The 21279-nt window shown below is 34.0% G+C and overlaps 1 protein-coding gene across 7 annotated transcripts in view; it reads right to left on the reverse strand.

Annotated features, from left to right (window-relative positions):
* The window catches only part of LOC136027427 (dynactin subunit 1-like), a 99617-nt gene that overhangs the window by 74383 nt on the left and 3955 nt on the right, over nt 1–21279 (reverse strand). For 2 of the 7 annotated variants that reach the window (XM_065704690.1, XM_065704689.1), the window contains exons 2-6: nt 14502–14740; nt 12974–13116; nt 12076–12114; nt 7063–7101; nt 787–922 (exon numbers count right to left, since the gene is read on the reverse strand). In XM_065704690.1, the coding sequence (XP_065560762.1) occupies nt 787–922; nt 7063–7101; nt 12076–12114; nt 12974–13116; nt 14502–14711 (567 nt within the window). In that variant the 5' untranslated portion in view covers nt 14712–14740. The remainder of the gene's footprint in view (nt 1–786; nt 923–7062; nt 7102–12075; nt 12115–12973; nt 13117–14501; nt 14741–21279) is intronic. The other 5 variants (XM_065704693.1, XM_065704691.1, XM_065704695.1 and 2 more) reach the window with 3 other exon arrangements.

The following is a 21279-nucleotide window of genomic DNA, read 5'->3' on the forward strand; positions in this document are numbered from 1 at the left end:
GGCCAAAAAGTCATCAAATACGGAAGACACAAAAAATGAAAAAAAATTGTTGATGGCCAAAAAGCTTTCCTTATTGTCCGATCTTTAGGAGGCATTCATCCCCCATTCTGGAAAAGACGGAAGGTGACTTCAGAATTTCTAATAGTAGCCAGTTTAAAATATTACATGTCTGAAATTCACAAAAAATAAATAAATGCATGCGGTCTAAAGTGATTCACAGCCAATTACTGCAACTAGCAATGATCGACGTTTAAGGGTCAATGATAGCCCTGGGAGAGGGGGGGGGGGCGTGAGAAGCTTCCTTAAAAACTTCATCGGAAGAAAAACCAATTTTTCCCTGTAGGTTATTTAATGTTCTTTTTTTATTATTGTTTATTAATTTATTTACTAGAATTTTAAAGAGAAAAACACAAACACCCAGTCAGGATATTTCCATGAATCGTACTTGAATCAAATAAACAATATTACCCAGTCATTGGAAGGTAAATAGTTATGTATTTTCTAAAATTTTTACACTTTATACAGAAAAAAGGACAAAAAACCGACTGTATTGACAGAAAGAGACATCCGAACGCGCACATAAAGAGGATTGGGGGGAAGGGGATCAGCCAATGTTTTGACTCTATACCATGACCCCTACGTACCACGCACGTATATTTGTCACAAAGCGACGTGAAAACGTCATTATTCATTCCATTACAACCAATTCACTGGTGATAGCTACCCAAATATTGCGATACAGGCAACGATACGTTTTCTCAGATAACTATTATCTTTGATACTTACTTCAATAAAAGATGCTCTTTTGCTTCCCAGTTCTGGTTTCAGTGATTCGGTTCCATCGGACGAAGGCGTAGGTGTAACAGTAGTCAAAGATACTGTAGGTGATGCAGCACCAGGCGTCTTTGTTATCATTGATAGCCTATAAATAGAGCTACAATTGAAGAAAAAACAAGTTAATATTTCCATAATTATTCCTCAAAATATTTTTCTTTTGTTTAGATCGATTTAATCTCTTTTTTATTAATTTCATTCGCGCCACAAGCACGTTTTTAGGCTAAAAGATCAATACGCTTGTGCAAGTTAGTGCCTTATTCAGAAAAAAAAAACTGCCTAAAATAGGACCTAAGTTGATACTTAAAATGGAACTTATCTCACCATGTGGAGAGGTATATATATTTTCGAAGGTCATTTGAAAGAAGAAGCTACAATTTAAAGCGCTAAAGCACAGGAAAAAATAACTTTATATATAGGTATAGTTCTCTTAGAACTATCTAGTTTAGTATTAAACTGTTCCCAGGAAGTTTCTCTCAGATTGTCATCCTGAAGTCCACAAGCGTCATAGCTTCCCAGAAGGTAGTTACCCTTCCTAAATTTAAGCCTTAAATTAACTCTAGATACTACTAGATGGTGCTCTCTACTTTTAACATTAATAAAAGCGCTCCTAAACACCCTAGTGTCTTGAATCGATTCTGCTAGTCTTCAGTTACACTAACATAATCAATAAGGTTAGTTGTTCAACCATCAGGTGAACACCATGTTAACTTATGGGCCTTTTTATGACCAAATACTATATAGGTAATAAATACATTATTATATCTGCAAAATTGCTACGGTCTATAACTGTTACTGTTTTCCTTTCCTACAGCATATTTCCTTGGGCAAGGATACCATTGATCCCTATTTCTACCAGCATGGGCATTAGAATCCCATGTTCCTACCATACACCCGTCTATTTGTTCCCCTAGCTGACAGTAAAAATAATCTGAGTTACTGTTATCTCCATCAGTCGATTCGGCAGGGGCCTTTACTATTTTGACTAAAACATTTTTTTTTTTAGTCATGAAATGAGCAGCTACCATTCTGTTATCAATACCTTCCCAGTCTAAACAAGACTAAGAAGCTTCCTTATTCATCCTGAGCCTTTCTCCCTGTCTATGTACCCCATGATTCCTGCCTGAATAAATTATATCTCAAGCCTAAAAGCAATAAATTCACCTTTGATCCTGGTCTTCAAAACGGCTTAGCTGTTATGTTGACACTACTGGCCCTTACTATTTTGACTGAAAAAATTACTTTTTTTAAGTCATGAAATAACCGACCACCATTCTGTTATCAATACCTTCCCAGTCTAAACAAGACTAAGAAGCTTCCTTATTCATCCTGAGCCTTTCTCCCTGTCTATGTACCCCATGATTCCTGCCTGAATAAATTATATCTCAAACCTAAAAGCAATAAATTCACCTTTGATCCTGGTCTTCAAAACGGCTTAGGTGTTATGTTGACACTACTGGCCCTTACTATTTTGACTGAAAAAATTACTTTTTTTAAGTCATGAAATAACCGACCACCATTCTGTTATCAATACCTTCCCAGTCTAAACAAGACTAAGAAGCTTCCTTATTCATCCTGAGCCTTTCTCCCTGTCTATGTACCCCATGATTCCTGCCTGAATAAATTATATCTCAAACCTAAAAGCAATAAATTCACCTTTGATCCTGGTCTTCAAAACGGCTTAGGTGTTATGTTGACACTACTGGCCCTTACTATTTTGACTGAAAAATTACTTTTTTTAAGTCATGAAATAACCGACCACCATTCTGTTATCAATACCTTCCCAGCCTAAACCAGACTTAGAAGCTTCCTTATTTATCCTGAGCCTTACTCCCTGTCTATGTACCCCATGATTTCTGCCTGAGCAAATAAATTATATATAAAGCCTAAAAGCAATCATATTTGATCCTGGTCTTCAAAACGGCTTAGGGTGTTATGTTGAAACTTTCGAAAAATGTTAGGGGTATATTTACGAATATTAGGAACTGCTAAGCGTAATCAACTGAAACTTTCAGGGGATGTTGAGGACAATAAAATAGTTCGGTGTCAACAAACTGTAAGTAAGAAGCGACTTGGCTCAAGATTAAAGGAAACTCTAAAAACAAAATTTGGATAATAATAGATTAATCTAAAGGATAGGGTTTTATGCTGAATCCAATTATATGTAGTTCATCAGGTTTAAGAATTAGTAAGGCCTGAACAAATACTGACGTCGCCCCCATCCCTCTATACAAATACTCACGTCACCCCCTCATGCTGCCATCTATTCACCCAGTCTTGATTATTTATCATCGTCGCCCCATGTCTCCACAAGTCCGATGGTCACCCCTATCTGTAGCCATAATAACTGCTATGGTCGCCCCTGTTTGTAGCCATTATAGGAACAATAGTAACCTCTATCTGCAGTCATTAAAGGTGCTATGGTCGCCCCTATCTGTAATCATGATACGTCCGATGGCCGCAGCTATCTGTAGCCAAAATAACTACAATGATCAATCCTAGCCGTTTCAATTCAAATAAACCGCTTTACTATACCATAAAGTTCACCAGATACTGATCACTGAATAAATATAAGGGGAAATTTAGATGAATTTTACAACAGTAAGAAAGTAAATATCAGAGAGATAGCTACCCATAGACACAGTAACCATAGATACAGTAAGAATATATTTTTTCTTCAAGTTTTACTTGACAAATATAATTTACGATTAAAAATGAGTGATTTAATTACACTGTTGGAAGTTGATAGTGGAGTGTGGACAGCAGCAGCAGCAGCAATGATGCAAAGGCAAGATCACCCAACGTTATATATATATATATATATATATATATATATATATATATATATATATATATATATATATATATATATATATATATATATATATATATATATATATATGAAGTTGAAAATTTGACAGAATATTGAGGGGGAGTTTGAATTACATCGAAACATACTGTGAGCATGCAGATTGTCAAAAGGGCGTATCTCAAGTATAGATTTAGGTATTAAGTTGGAACTTTTAGAGAATGCTTAAAGGGGAAGATTAATTGTCAAAAAGGTAACAAATGCATGTCACTACTAACACTGCTACTTTTACCAATGCTGCTACTGCTACTAAGCTACTCCAACTACTACTTCAATTGCAACAACATGTAAGGCTTAGAGTATTAAGATGAAAAGGGGGTCAAAAGCGCAAATCAGCAATATTTTTGGAACGGCTTACCGTGCCAAGGTGAAACTTCCTGGGCATCATGAAGGGATGTTCAACTGATCAAAACGCAAAATGTACACGCTACTACCGCTATTAATACTGCTGCTAGTACTGTTACTACTACTACTAGTGTAATACTAACACTGCAACTACTTCTACTACTAGCACCACAACTACTGTGATACTAGTACTATTAAGCCTAAGTCTATGAAGGCAAAATTTGAGAGGATACTGACAACAAATTCGAAATGTTTTTATATACTCATATGCTGTTTTATATAGTTTATATACTATTAATATGTTCAAAGTAGTACATTCACCAAACAAGCAGCTATCCAGTTTCTTAAATTGTACAAAGATAACTACTCCTTTAACATAGAAATTGGGAAGAAACGGAAAGAAGAAAAATCTATAGAAGAAAAAGAAGAATTATTTTGTAGGACTAAGAGTGTGCTTACCATTATTTGCTGCTACGGTACGGTATTCGACTTGGCTACAGTGAAGTCAGCTATAGTTCTTGACTAGCTACTTGGACTTCTAATATTTTTTTCAAAACAATTAAGCAAATTGGAGGCAAAAGCCTTACTGGAATACTGTATGAAGTCAACTATAACTTGTTTAAAATTCCAAGCGATCAAAATCAACACACGCAAAATTCTAGCAGATTATTACATATTAGCTATAAATAGAACGAGAATTATTATCTAACTCGTTATTTTGAGGTTCATTTAAGTAGGGAGCCCTCCTGACTTTTCAATTCAAATACATTTGGAACATTTAAGGGCAACATGTTTAATAACAGCAGGATAACTTATGGTTATTTTTAAGACACTGGGCGCACCCAAAGTTTGTTACCCGCTCTTTTTGAATGAAAATTGATCTTTTTGGTCCTTGATTTGCACTCATTGGAAACGTCTACAGTTGAAAACCCTTGTGGAAAGTGAGAGCTGATTTCCACGTTGAACCTTCTCTGGGTCAGGACACAATTTAACCCCTTTGGGGAAGGGAGTCGCTTATGATTTATTCAGATTAACCCAACAAGAGGTTGTTAAAACTCAACCTAACTTGATGAGAGGTAACATATAATTATCTATTTTTTTATACGAGGTTTGTGGCCTATCTTGCCTCTTGATGGGGGTGGGGGGTATTAAAATTCCAGTCATTAGAGCTTTTATGAGGAAGGACGGTTGAATTTCAACCATACCTAGTTAGAAGTTACATTTAATCCCGTAGTTTGTGCTTTCAAACCCTGGGATTGATTCAATGCAAGTGGAAAAAGAAAATAGGGGAATGTATTTAAAAAAAAAAGAAAAAAACTGGCAGAGAAGCAAGAATGGAGCAGATAATTGTCCCTTTTTATAATCTATGCCTAATCCGACCTCTGAGAGAGGTTTTTCGATTCTCCTTCCTTCAGTCTAAGTACTAAAGTGGATTGCTAGAATTCATGTGGGAAATCTAAAACTATAATTCTTCATTCTTGCCATTCACGTCCATAAGATGGGTCTGTTAGGTCAGCAACGACGTATATTGTGCATTTCGACATTTCATAAAATGTAACCTGTATCTTCGTCCCCTACACTTTCAAAATTCGCCACTGCGAATCATCCTAAAAACTGATATTTCACACATACTACTTCATTCATAATATTTACTACTCTTATGAAACCGGTAAAGAAATTTCAAGACCTTTGGAAGACACCTCAATAGAATTAACTTATGAAGAGAAATAAGGTCGTACCTAAGAAACATCAATGATTCGAATTAGTAAGTTTGTTTTTCTCTTTTTTCCATGGTTTTGAAGCCCTTGACTTGATTTTTAGTATCCATAAAGAAATGTTCAACAAACGAAAAATAACTAGCAAATGACAAACATAAAAACAATAAGTTTTTGCCACTGAATACAATAAACAGTAAATTTGACTAATGCTTAATTATAATGTCCTTCAATACATCCTCGAGTCTTAAGCAACTAAACAAACACGCTCATTATAATGAAAAACCAGCAATGCACATCCTCCATAAGTTTTATTTTCAATATTTGCAAAAATATATTTGAAAAAATACAGGTTGAGAGTGGGGCTTTTTTAAGGCAAAAAAAAAAATACTGGACAAACAAGGCGAATATTCGGGTAGCGGTTGTCCTCCCGACATATTCGCTTTGTTTGTCCAGTATTCTTGCAGCCCCTAAAAGACTACTTCCTCGATCTTGATTCCTTCAAATTTGTTTATATTATGTTAGGGCAATGAGGCTTACGAAACAATCTCTTATGTTTGCTTTGCAAGGAAATTGGTTTATTAGCTGCGCAATTAATACAATAAAAATAACTGATGCAAAGCGGGATAACGACAAAAAAAGAACATTCCATGCTTTGCAACATAAGAAATAAAAGTTGATAGAAGTCTGACTGAAGTAAAGGAACCTAAAGAAAACAACTAGTGTGTCAGGTCGTTCATGCTCAACCATGCTAGAAAGGCTTAGCTATATTTAATACCTGAACCCAATATATCTTGGAATATTAGATGGCTTCCTTCCAATTTTACTTGAGAGCACAAAGACATTAATTGCGTTAGTTAACAGAAGATAAGTTATTTCTACTTGTGAAAATTTTTTGGAGTGAAAGTGAGGATTAATAAACAGAAATTGGCTTTATTTATTTTAAAAAGCATAAAATATTAGAATTTAATAGCATCAATATGGGTAAAACAGTACTAAAGTCTGAATAAATCAGTATAATTTGAATCTAACATAAAACATATAAATAAATGCTTAATAAACAGGGTTTCTTAATAAGTAATATGATTCAAAGGATGGCTGATTACTGAGTAAAATATTAGCGTCGGTGAGAACTGACATAAACAATTTTTTTAGCAGCTTTTAGAGCGAATCACGCAAATTTTAAGCTGAAATCGTTATTGAAACGTAATACCTTCCAAATAAAAACATTTCATTCCAAAGTACTGTTTTACTTAGCTGGCATTCGCCTTTATATTTATTTGTGCATTGAAAGTTTACCTTTTTTTAAGTCCTCCAGCTGCTGGGCCCTTGAGTACACTAATATAAAAGAACAAAACTTGGTAAACATAATAATTGCATTAATTGAGCTAGCCTAAACTTGTATTACTACTAAATATCGGCTTGTGATGTTACTGCATCTTTTTTTTCTGCAAAGAGGGTCTGGGGAAAATCACAAAAACAAATAGGGTTGCTAGAACAACATCCATTAATTTAGTAAACTATGCACTCTATTTTAGATTTTTCTATATTTAAATTAAAAGGGTACATCTTAACAAGAAGATTCGTATTCAAGTTTCCATTCGTCCTTACACAACGCACGTTCGTCCGTTGTGTCCATTCGTTCTTAACGCAGTCACAGAGAAATACTCATATATGCCCAGTATCACAAAGCTTTTAATGTTTTCTATTACTGATCTTTCATTAGTTTAAAAAAAACCTAGTTTTTTCAACTGGAAGCAAGAAGCAAGTAAGTGTTTTCCCTTTGTAAGCTTTAACTGAATGTGCTTTCTTTTTTTTTCGATAACCAGGCAAATTTTCTCAAACTCGTAATTTTTGACGGGTGACATTAAACTTAATGAATTTCATAAATTTGGGATCAGTTTAAACAGGTGGTTCTTTTGATGCATTCGCTATTATGAAATTCATTTTTTAGAGTTTCGGTTACTATTGGGCCAGGTCACTTCTTACCTACAGTTTGTACCGTTGTTGGATAGTCAATTCACTGACTTTAGCCAAATGAGATTCAATAAATGAACTGAAATAAAATGAACAACAAAAAATAACCTGTGTTCCATTAAGTATTAATGTACAATTTACTAACTTACAACCTCAATTGTCAATTGTAACTTCAACAGCTGATTAAGTCAACGATTTTGAGAAGGAGCCAACAATACTACATGCAAAACTACAGTTTCAGCAAAAACTAGACAATATTCGGAGTGTTTTTTTTCTTTAAAATTATTCTCTTTGTAGAAAAAAAAGAAAGAATACGGCATTGATCTTTTTATATTAAGTTTGGAGACAAATTCGTCAGCTTTTGGCTAGGTTAGTATCAAGTTCAATTACGAATAGGAACTTGTGGGTTTGTGAATTTGATATACCTGAATTAAAAATTAGAATTTGCGGATTTGCAAATTGATACACCTTGGAAGTACTATATATTTAAATTACAAAATTTAAATTACTGAACTATAGAATTTCGAACTAGAGAAATTGATACATTCTTGAAATGCAATACACTCAAACTGCAAATTTTTAATTTCTAAGGTACAAACTAGAATTTGTAGATTTGCAAATATCATACCCCCGTGAAATGTTATACACTTAAATTACAAAATTTAACGACGTATACGCAAAAAACAAGCTAAATTATTTTCTCCAAAAAACACTCCAACAATTTTCTCCAACAATACAATAATATCCCAAATCATAATTGAAAGTCGAAAACCACCCTAATAGATCAATCAGCTTGTTTTTGTTCCTTTTCAAATAATCAGATCCAAAAAATGATATCAGACTCTTATCAAGTCAAAATTCTACTATTTTAGATAATAAAAATTACTGTTATTAATGAATCCAAGGAGACAATCCATGGAACTTCCCTCTTTAATTAAAGATATGTGCTATTTCAGCCAAGTTTTTATATTGCTTTGAAACGAGAGTAAATATCAGTAGAAAATCTTAATTTAAACCAACTTAAAACTGATAAAAGAAAATTCAAACAAACTCTTTTTTTTTGCCATTTTCCCAGAATAATTATCAGCTATTAAACAAAAAATAATTGTAATTATTAATTGTCTTGGAAAATTTAATTACAAAATAACAGACTATGTTCTTTGTTTACAGATTAATTTCAATGAGAATTATGAATACCTTTAATCCAGATGAAATAAAAATAAAACTGAGTCCCTAGAAGGCAAAAAACACTGACTGTGTTAGATAACAGAAGAAATGTTATTTCTACACGTGAAATCTTTTTTGAAGCGGCGTGAGGATTAATAGATAGAAATTGGCATTTTCTTTTAAATAGCGTATAATATTACAATTCAATAGCATAAACATAAATAAAACAGTACTATAGTCTGAATAATTCACTCGTATTTTTTATCTCAATAACACAGCAACTAAATGTTTAATACAGTGTGTCTAATAAGTAGTTTGGTCCATAGGAAGGCGAGTTACGGTTGAACACCATTTCCACACGGAAAAACGTGTTATTCCATAAAACCTAGTTTTTCCTAAAAACATTAGAATGCTTATGCTATTCAACTATTTTTCCAAATGAAGGCTTATCAACAGTTTTGATAAGGTCAAATAAACATACAGTCTATAGACCAGAAAAAGGATTATAGGCATTTGCAAAACTTCGTGGATATCCCAAACAATGAGACATGTGAATACATCTTTGCTGTGCTAATTCAAAAAGCTTTATCAGACATTTTTAAACTTTTTTTTGTAGCTCCACGATAAGAACTGGATTTAAAGCTCTGATGCTTCCAGACCCGACCATTTTTGCCGCTCTTTTGTGCGAAAATTTTTGGGAAAATCCCAAAAAATTCGGGGGCAGTGGAAGCACTGAACGGAACGCAACTGATGAACCAAAAGTAATGAAATAGTCTAAAGAGAGAGGTGATACTGAGCTCTCAGCTGCCGTTCTTCGGAGACACCTGACAGTTTATAAGTGGCCATGGAATTCCTGTGTTTTTTAGAATCACATTTCTGTGAATAGGCACCACGGCGGCGGAGTGTACCTCGCACACTGATGATAAATCACATCAGTACAAATTTTATTAAAAAAAAAATCACTCAGTGATAATTTGCTGCACCCCCTAGCATTGTGCGCACCTAGCCAGGGGCCCAGTGGGCCTATTGGTAAATCTGGGCCTGACCACAATCAAAACACAACTAGAACGACTGCAGAATTATTATTATTTTTTTTTTTTTTACTAAAAACAACAAATATATCAATACCATAATTGCTACTGCTGACATAATGATGAGACTCTTCATGTTGTTGAATATTGTCCTTTTCCGAAAGATTATGTTATAAAGCCTAAAATGTTAACACGAAAACAGGCCAAATAGACCATCTTGGTTTGTAGGATTAGGGTCAGAATTTTTATGCAGTTTTATTCCACAGACCATCGTTTTGCCCAGTAGTTTTCGCCGAGCAACAATAAGTCTGAGCGAAGTTTCACCAAGCAAGTTGAATGTACCTTGAGAAGTCTTGCCACTTGGAGAAAAGAATGACAAGAAGGTATTCTACACGAATGTGCTCTATACTCTATATGGTACTCTATACAGAGCCACGTGTGAGATGGGAGCATAAAGATAACAAAACAGAACGACATGGATAGGTAATATAGGGCTTCAATTAGTCTTTTTTGACATTGAAGGATCTCAGCCATCCACAAATGCCATCTACATACTATCTCTATTAACGGAACCCACCATGATAAAGAAGCTGATTATCCTGTGGAAGGGCTTTTCTTACAAGTTTTTACACGACTTGCCTTTTAGTCTATAAACAGTGACGTAGCATTACTTAGTAGACACACACTGTATTAGTACCAAAGTAAGTTCAACCCATTTCTATTTTTCCGAAACAAGACCTTTCAAGCTATTTCAAAAAGACTGTGTATTTGTTATCTGTCGTAACATGTCGCAACTCATTTGTTTACTATTAAAAATGTTGGGAAAAATACTTGAAAATCTTAAAATAAGTTTTACGTTTAGCATTCCTAAGTTTAATTTCAGAATCTTAATGATTAACGTACTAACGAAAAATAAGAGTTACCAAGACCAAGTACCCTATAAATGGATGTTATATAACTGCTATTATGATTGTAATATTTAGTTGTAAATATAAATTACTATTGTGACTGTAGATATGGTTCATATTAAGGTAATGTTCACTGTGCTAATTTTTGATTATGTTATTTCAGAAGTCCTGCGGTTGGATTTTCTCAGCCTAGTACAACAATTTTGCAATCACTTGAGACCTGAGATTGAGCTTTACCTACCAACCTAAAATAAAAAAAATTGAAAATTACTTTGAATATATTATTTAGGTCTAACATCACACCAAAAATATTGAAAAAATTTTATAGAGCCAAAAAAGTGCAAATAAAGGATTTTGGCTCTACTTTGACGCTGAACGTCAGCAAAGATAGATTTTTCAAGTAAAACATTATATCAGAGACATCTCTAATAACAGACATTTCCAACATAGTTTATGCTTTCAAAAATGTTATCAGCCTGACTTTAAAATACCAAGTTATAAACTAGGTTATATTCCGGTTTTAAGTTCTTACTCCTTATGACATTAACTTAATTTAAAAAAGAAAAAGAAAAGACGGAAATGTTCTACTAAAAAAAAAAAAAAAATTCTTTCTTAATTAAATATGGCGCGGATGTTTAGTTTCAGTATATTTCAAAGATAATAAAATAACCATACACGGCAGTTTTACTAATACTTAGCAGCCTTTACCTCGTCTAAGAGCAGACAATAAAATCAAAAGAATCGAACAAATATGGTACAAATCAAAGGAATTTTAAATTGAACATGTAGTCAGACTTTAATGGTTCTGAATACATTTCAAGATCACACTGACTATACATGGTGTATGACAAACAGATGAAAATACAATTTAAAAAACAACCAAGAAAACGAGGGTAATACCAGCAAGAGGAGTGTTTTCTCGTGCTCTGTTGGAGTTAACTTCAAAAGGATAGTTTTTCTTCTTCTTTTAAGCCGGCTTCTTTTGAAGACGGCTTGGCAGAAGCCCTTACCAAAATATTTACTTATGTCATTTTCCTTCTTGTCTGTCTAAGGGTTGATATTACTTTCGGTTTCGCAGTTAATATTTTTTATTATATTTTTTTCATAAGCTTATGGGTTCTAAATAGAATCGAAATAAAAAATTCGACAAAAACATAGTCATTCATTCTAAAGTACTGTTTTACTTAGCTGGCACTGGCCTTTACATTTATTTGTGCATTGAATTTTACCTTTTTTGAAGTCTTCCGGTTCTTGGGCCCTTGGGTACACTGACATAAAAGAATAAAACCTGGTAAACATAACAAATATATTAACTGCACTAGCATAAATTTATGAGACTAGTAAATATTGGCTTTGCTAGTGACAGTACTACGCCTTTTTCTAGTTTTGCAACCAGAGTCCAAGAAAACTACAGAAACGAATAAGATTACTTTAAAAACATACATTAATTTTAGAAATCCACCCTATTATAAATTTCTGACACTTAGTTTCTACATTTAATTCCATGAAACACTTGTAAACAGCATTATTAGTACCGATTTCAAGCGGGAACTTCTGCTTTGACAGAACTATCATTAGCTAGATAAGGACATAAATATCCAAAATCCAAAAATACACAATATTAGGCAAGTTCTTAGTAAAATTAGCAGATATGTATATTTTAGCATTTAATTAACAGATTAATCGAGATGATCTATGCACGATCTATTATTTTGATATTCAATATCCAAACGAATATATCGATCTTACTGTCAAATACTACCCATCAGGAGCATTATCCATGGATATAGAACTGTATTTTCACAAATGTATTTTCTTTCATTTCAAGCTGATACAAGAAAATTTTAATAACATAGTTATAGTTCCATGACTAAAATGTCTTTAAGCTCCCGTGAACAAGCTTTAAATATAACGTAAGTGCAGTATCCTAATTTTCTTGCGATCAAAATAGAGTTGAAATATCTTAAGTCCAGATTATGGTCACTTCGAACTAAGTGCCTTATATACTTATAATATTAACCTGCCAGAATCTTGATTAAAAGCATTTGATTTTTCGGGAATCTTTTTTGTATATACTACTCCATTATGTTTAAGGTGGATGCTAATTATGATTTGTAGGTAACTTACCGACTTTTGACTGCAGTAGGGGTATTAACAGTTCCAGTTTGAGGTGGGCCACCCGCGGGACTAGTAATGGTAGAGGAAGGTGTTTGGTCTTCTAGGACAACAAGCTGAGACTGTCGCACAAAAACACCATGGTTCTCTTTGCACTATAATTAAAAATTAAAATTTAATTAATTCATAAAAACAAACTAGTTTTTAACTAGTGGCGCAAACTATTGGCAAAAGTCTAAATACAGTGTTTTCTTTATTTTCCAGAAAAGAAGATTTGGCTTTCCTTATGAGATTTGGCTGTTCGTTGTTTCCTTGAAAATGAGTAACGTATTTTTTAATGCAAGTAAAAAACAGCGTTGTGACGTAGTTCATACTGGCCAATCAGTGAAAAGTGTCTATCAGTAAGAATCAGTAATAGAAACGGAAACTAATACTAGTCTCTTCTCTCAAGCTTCTCAACGTTCAAACTGGTAAGGAAATCATGCAAAAGAAATTAACTTATTTATAAAGAACAGGCTACTCGCTTTAGAGAATCAAGAGAAACTTGACATACTGAAGACCGTATGGGTTTCTGATGAAAACTTTAAAATCCCTTTTCGAAAAATTGGTAGCCGAAAAAGTAAGTTCTCATATGCTTGGCTAAAAAATCACAACTGGATTGCATATTCTTCAATTGAAGAGAGTGTTGCATTTTTATTTTTTCGTTCACTGCTTTGTAGAAATTAAAACCCGTTTTTTTGCTTAATTTTTCGTAAAAATTATTTAAGACTGTTAATTTTCCATTGCTAAAAGTTTATTTCTTTATTTATTTCACACTATATTGTTCATATTGTGAGGTAATTTTGGAGCCTACTTTTCCAGTCCCACAAAATTACGGTTTTTATGTGGATTTGAGAGCACAGTTTCACAATCTTGCCTCAAAGAACCACCATTCACTACTCCAAATCATATATCAGGTATAGGACTGGAGGTGAAATGTGGATCTTCACAGCTAAATTGTCAATTATCATCAACGAAATCTGATCATCAAAGAAAATGCATCACATTATTTTTAACAGGATTTAATATTTGCGTATCAACAAACGTTAAATTGACAATTACAACATAATTTACTTTACTGAGCTAAAAATACCCTTTCTTCTGCAAAATCTAATTGCAAGCAATGTAAAATTATTTATACATTGCAATTTTTTTTCGATTTATTTTAATGGTTACCTTTCACGAACGGAATTGTTGCTTCTTTTAAAAGCATGTAACACTGGAGGTAAAAGCTGGAAATAAAAATTTCCCAAGATTAACGCATCAATTGTATAAAAAAAAGGCTATAGTCAGTTTTACGTTTTGTTTGTCTTTGCTCAAGCACCCTCAGTTAATTAAAAATGAAAAAGAGCATGCAGTACAAATAAAACAAGAGACAGCAGATAGGATTGCACAAACAACAATAATCACAATCATTTAGAGCCTGACTGTAACCACATCCTAACTGTAATCATCTTGTGTGGAAGTCCCTGATTTGGCAACAACAGGAGAATATACTCACAGAGAAGTAGGCTTTGCCCATGACAGTACCATTGTTTTTTCCTTTTGCCTCATCCAGAACAACACCAACCCATTTTCCAGGAGAAAACAGGGCTGTTCCAATGTATGCAACAGTGCCAATTGCATCTCGGCCAGGAATTTCAACTCTTTGTCCCACCCTCAGAGTTTTATCTTGTTTTTCCGATTTGGGTGGTGAATCACTTTCTTTCATGGTGGAGGTAACAACTTCAACTTTCTTTCCTAAAAAAATAAAAAAAAAATTGTATCTGAATTGTAATGCACATAGATGCATGCAGATTCCCTATCTTTGGTAAGTTTTCTACCACAGGTCCTTTGGACTAATGTCCGAAGGACCTGTGGAATTAGTCCATGTAATTGGACTAATTATTAGCATATACTACATATTTACAGCCTCCTATACAGTATTTACCTTCACAAATTATCATATGTGCAGTTTACAATTACATACATCCCTCAGTTCACACTGAGTTGATTCTTTGCATTACAAAATGTTCCAGGGTTAGCAGATGCAAGAAAATGGCAAAAATGTTCACACAGAAACAGTTCACTGTTGCGACTGAAGTGCAAAAACTATCAGGACATAACTAAAGAGCATAGGAATAGGCTAAATCAAACAGTTCGTGGTAACGAACTGTAGTAAGGAGCGATCCGGCTCAATAGTAACCAAAACTCTAAAAATTGAATTTTGATATCAATAGCTACATCAACAGAATCGCATTTTAATGCTGATTTTAAATATATAAGTTTCATCAAGTTTAGTCTTACCCATCAAAAGTTACGAGCCTGAGAAAATTTGCCTTATTTAGGAAAATAGGGGAAAACACCCCCTAAAAGTCGTAGGATCTTAACGAAAATGACACCATCAGATTCAGCGTCTCAGAGAACCCTACTGTAGAAGTTTCAAGCTCATATCTACAAAAATGTGGAATTTTGTATTTTTTGCCAGAAGACAAATCACGGGTGCGTGTTTATTTGTTTTTTTTTTCCCCAGGGGTCATCGTATCGACCAAGTGGTCCTAGAATGTCGCAAGAGGGCTCATTCTAACGGAAATGAAAAGTTCTAGTGCCCTTTTTAAGTGACCAAAAAATTGGAGGGCATCTCGGCTCCCTCCCACGCTCATTTTTTTCCTAAAGTCAACTGACTTTCCATCGAGGAATTTGTCATGGTAGAAGAAAATTCCCATGAAGGGAGCGCAGGATTTACTAGCATTATTAAAAAAAAAAACAATGAAAAAAGAAATATGAAAAAGTTTTTTTCAGCTGGAAGTAAAGAACAGCATTAAAACTTAAAACGAACGGAAATTATTACCCATATGAGGAGCTCACCTCCTCCTAATACCCCGATCTTTACGCTAAAGTATTTTTAGTAATTTTAACTATTTATTTTACGGCTTTGGTGATTCAGAGGTCATTCTCAATGAATTGGGACAAAATCTAAGCTTTAGTGTAAAGAGCGAGGTACTGACGAGGGGGCGAACCCCCTCATATATGTAATAAAAACATGAGAATACAAAACTTCTTTACGTAAGCTAATTTATAAGTTACGTATTTCTTTTACTAAAAAAAAAGATTCGTAAAAATTAAAAGTTCTAGTTGCCTTTATCTTAATTAACCAAAAAATCGGAGGGCAACTAGGCTTCCTCCCCCACTCTTTTTTCTCAAAATCATTCAATCAAAATTATGAGAAAGTCATTTAGCAAAAAAAAAAATAATAAATATGCAAATTTCGTTTTAATTATTCCTCTGCAGAGAGCCAAAATCAAAACATGCATTGATTGAAAAACGTTCAGAAATTAAATAAAAAAAACAAGTTATTTTTAACTGAAAGTAAGGAGCAAAATTAAAACTTAAAACGAACAGAAATTACTTCGTATATGAAAGGGGCATGACTATTCAAGCCATTGAATAGTCATGACCCACAAACTTGTAGCAACAGATAGATGACATTTGACAGATCACGCAAAAACGGCCATTTTGTGCGATATTGCAGCAGTGTGAAACTTTGTTATGCATTTGTCTGGTTCTTGTTATATTGTCCTTTGCTAGGTTGCAGGTACCACTGCAACATTTTCACTGTACTCAAATTCACTTTACTTACTGTGGTATTGGTTTAACTGACCAATCAAAAGCACTACGAAGAGACAGATGTAAATGCTGGAATTGAAGATTAGCATGGCTAGAATGAACTTTCGTTTTTGGACAGGAATTTCAAATTTGAATCGAAGCATTGTTGTCAGTTTAACAGTCCTGTGGTGGCGCAGTGGATTTGACCTTAGCTTGGTAATACGGGACCCAGAGATCGAATCTCGCTGCAGGAATGCACTGCAGGGCCGACGCAGGGACCTTAGTAGTCAAGAGCGTCGTTAATTCTTAAATAATAATAAATCAGTTTAACATTCAACATTGACGCTTTAGATCCCACATGTCCTATGGTGGTGCAGCCAGTTTCACATTTTCTTGGTAATACAGGACCAAGAGATCAAACCCAGCTATATCAACATACTGCAGGGCCAATGCAAGGACCTTAGTAGTCGAGAAACACTGTTAATTTGATATAGATTCATCCAAATTGCTAGTATGTATGATTTAACCCAATAATCACATATCTAACAATCCCCAATTGGTATTGTTATGTACGACAGATTTAATAGTGAAAAATCCAATTGTTTGTCTTTCATTTGAGGGCAGAAATACAGTGCAATTTCATGATGACAAGTTCAAGAAGAATTGCATTAAATGTAAAGCCCTTTAGCTGAACTGCTGTTGGCAAGTCTGACTTTGGCATAAAAATAGTACAACATCATGAAAAAACATGTGACAGAGAAAGCTGTTACATCAATTCAACTTAATAAAAAGAAGTAAACAGTGTAAATAGTACATAAATATAAACATTAATTGCACAATCAGTACATGTCATAATATATTTTTATCCGTGTTTTCATTAAATAGCAGCAAGAATAAAGGCTTTTCAAGTTATATGAGCATGAGTAGTCCACATTATTCTTCAGCTGGCATAATTAATAATTCTCAAATCTCTCCAGCTAAGTTGTGAAATAACCTGAATATTGTTTCTTTAAGTATGATGGACTAAACGAAAAAAAGTATGATTGAGTGTCCCTTATTGCTGAATGTAGTCCTGATGCAATTTGTGCTTGCAAAGCTACAACAAAGAAAACTACAAATCAGTTAACAAAATCCAATGTTTTCTTTATTGCATATATTGTATTGCTTGTTTGATGTAAAATCATTTTGATAAAAGTCACATACAGCATATTCATTGTTTATACATTATTCATGGTATATGCTTGACTAAGGGGGGGGGGGGGGTAGTAAGCATGTTATAACGTTTCAAAGTGGTCTTCAAATTTTTTTTAGTGTTTCCTTCTCCACAGTGGGCTTTCCTTTTTTCACAGGTTAGGAATAATAACCGGTTATATGTTTAGTTCAGAAGAGGCCATGCAGAATACTATTTTCAAAATATAGAGAGGGTTACTTACAGAACAAACTTAGTTCCCAATGTAATGTTCTTCCTAACATAAGGTAATTCCATAATAAGATTCTTACAATGAAGCAACCACTATAATAAAAAAATAATAGCAAGAGGTGTATACTTTTGTTAGAGTAACAAATATTATATTTGGACAGTGTCATTTGAGGAATCAAACAATGCTGTTACTTTGTTATTAGGCCTTAAGGTTTTCTTCATAAAAGCTTCTTTCCTCAAGTGCTACTGAAATCAAATACACAAAGATATCCACCAGAAAGCTAATAAACCAATCTCTTCTAAACTAGCATTGCAATGGTGACACAGAAGAAACAAATGTCCATACATAAAACCTCTCCATCATCCCACTAGATTCTTAATTATTTCTGGATGAAATGTCATTAGAAGGAGGTTTTGCCAATGCTCTGACTTTTTATCTTATTTTATAATCTTGGCCAAGTTTAATTCAATGTCTTTAGTTGTTTTCAATGTTCTCTATCTGTCCATCACTGCATATGTTTACAATTTTTTTTTCACAATTTACTGTATTAGTTTGTTAAACTGCTATTGCTACCAACTTTTACTCTGCTTGGTGTGAGGTAGCCATTTGTTAAGCTGCTATTGTTACCAACTTTTACTCTGCTTGGTGTGAGGTAGCCTAGAAAAGTTTTCTTTTTTTTTTGTTTTTATTATGTAAGTTTTTTCTTCTATAAAGGCTATGCAATTAAGGTATCAAAAAAGAAGGTTTAGTATATAGGGTTTTATGAATGTAAAATTATTGCAGCTTTTTTGAAGGTAAAATTACATGATGGGTAAAACCGGTTTCAAAACCGGTTAAAAGCGGTTTCAAATAAATTGCACAGTTTAGTGCATTGATTCAAGCTAGAAAAGTCTAGCAAACCAGACTTATGTGTATTCAAAAGGTGACCATAGAACAACAGGAATTTAAATAACAGGAACCATAGAACAACAGGACCATAGAGCATGCACCAAAGTTTGTGATTGTAAATTTTATGCATGCAATATACAATTTACTTTGGTCAAAAATGAAGATTCTGCAGAGGCAATAAGAGCTACAAATCCAGCTATGAAGGACATTTTGGATAACAAAGTGCATATCAAGTACCTGGATAAATGTTTTACTGAAAGCACACTTGACATTAAACTGGAAACTCATAACTACAAAACAGCTAAAACTCTGTCTTCCAATGGATAGACAAATATTAGATGGGAATGCATTGTCAACTATGTCCTTGTCACTGACAAAGCTCTTCCTTGAATCAGTAGAAACAAGCAATAAGTTGCACACTCTACAGTTTATAGCTGATGAACTGGAATGAGTTGCTAAAGTTTGGTGCTCTGCTATGCCTGGATACAGGAATGCAATAATAGAGATTGACAAGATTAGCCTTGATAATCCTAGTGTAAATAAACGTGCTACTTTGTTATTGAAGCAAAAATATCCCCACCTTCAAACTATTGGGTACATCCCTCACATTTTGAATCTACTTGTCCAAGATACCACAAAAAGCTAAGACCAGTGTGTCAATAATATCTTTAAGGTCATCACATTTGTCAGGTCTTATCACATGGCTAAAGTCGTCCTTACTACCAGCCAAAAACTACCTACATCTACTGATCTATGTGCTTCATGAAAGAGTCATGGGAACCTTTACAGTCTATGTCAACTGATAGAAGGTGTGATATAAATAAGGGTATTCATGATAAAAGAGAAGTATTTTTCAATGATGTGAAACTGGATTAATTAACGGCCCGTCTGAAATTCTTGAAGCAAATTTCCCATGGCTGCCACTTCTTTGAAGGATAGGATGCTCTTGCTTTGTGACTCATCCCATACTTCAATTTGTTACAGTGGCATTTACAGAAGACTGTTCCATTTTTGCCAGTCAAAAAGGCCAAGAAAGCTAACAAGTATCAAGAAAATAAGAGGATAATGCATATGATCCCACCCTGGATATAGCTACTCCACTTAATCTGCTTTTTGGTGCAAACCCTCTGACACAGAATGGGTTTATGGATGCAGTATGTTGAATAAATGAGGGTACAAAATTTGTCTACCAATTTCAGAAGGATGGTGATATTTTTTTATTAATACTAAATGCAGTAGGCTTTCAAGCTTGTTGTGCTAAACATAACAAAAATAAGTTATAACAATGCTGCCAACATTATACACACATACAAATCTATGAAAAATAACAACTATAACAAACACTGACAAATAATACTATAAATGATTTACTGTGAAAATGCGTTTCTGCTAGTTTTGTTTTGAATGTGTTTATATCATTACCTTAAATTGCAGCTTGGAGCAATCTAACAATTTCCTCCTTGTAAGCTCTGTGAAGAATTAAAGACGAGTTGAAGACTCACGGGCTGCCCAATCATACTTCCACTCTACATCACTCCATTCAGCATCCACTCTTGATTTGAAAGTTTCAAGACAGGTTGCAGAGACAGCACATTCTGACAGTGACTTCTCTAGCAGAGTTGGCATAACGTCTTAGACAGTTTCTTTGAGTGGCATCTGGTAGAAGAGGTTGTGGCAAACGAGAATAAATTACACCCTGCTGTAAAATGAATGTTGGCCTATTTTCCTTTTTGAAAGTGAGGGGTACAATTTGTGTGGGTGATAACGGCTCCTGTTAGTGTCATTAAATGTGAAGAACTATGATGTACTTATTTTATCAAAACCTTTCATTATATGGAATGTGTTAACAATGTCTGCCCTATCCCTCAAGAATTGAAGACTTGGCAATCTAGTCTGTGCAGTCTATTTTCATACAGAAAATGTTTCAAATATGAAACAAGCTTAGTTGCTCTTTTCTGTATTTTTTCAACCCTTGCTCTGTCTTTTTTATTCAATGAATACCATACTGACAAATTGTATTTGAGTAAAGGTTGAACTGTTGATTTATAAATGGCAATGATTCATTTAACAAAAGATCTGAAGCCAACTTTGTTGGGGTCTTGAACACAGAACTCAGTAGCTACATATCCAAAAAGTGACACATTTTTCAAATCATTATACTTTGAGACTGCAAAAGCTGTTGAATTGACAGCCTGTTGGTGGGCTGTTTTTTGTGAAGTTGGTGCTTGCAGGAGTGGCTACAAAAATCTCAACAATCTTTGTTACTTTAGCCTTCTGTAACAGACTCTGGTCAGGTTATGGACTAGTATAGACCCACCATAGAAACCACATAAAAATGAAACAGCAAACACAAATCTAATATTCTATCAGTTGCTCAATAACCAA

The sequence above is a fragment of the Artemia franciscana genome, chromosome 5 (assembly GCF_032884065.1).
Source record: "Artemia franciscana chromosome 5, ASM3288406v1, whole genome shotgun sequence".
Classification (NCBI taxonomy): domain Eukaryota; kingdom Metazoa; phylum Arthropoda; class Branchiopoda; order Anostraca; family Artemiidae; genus Artemia; species Artemia franciscana.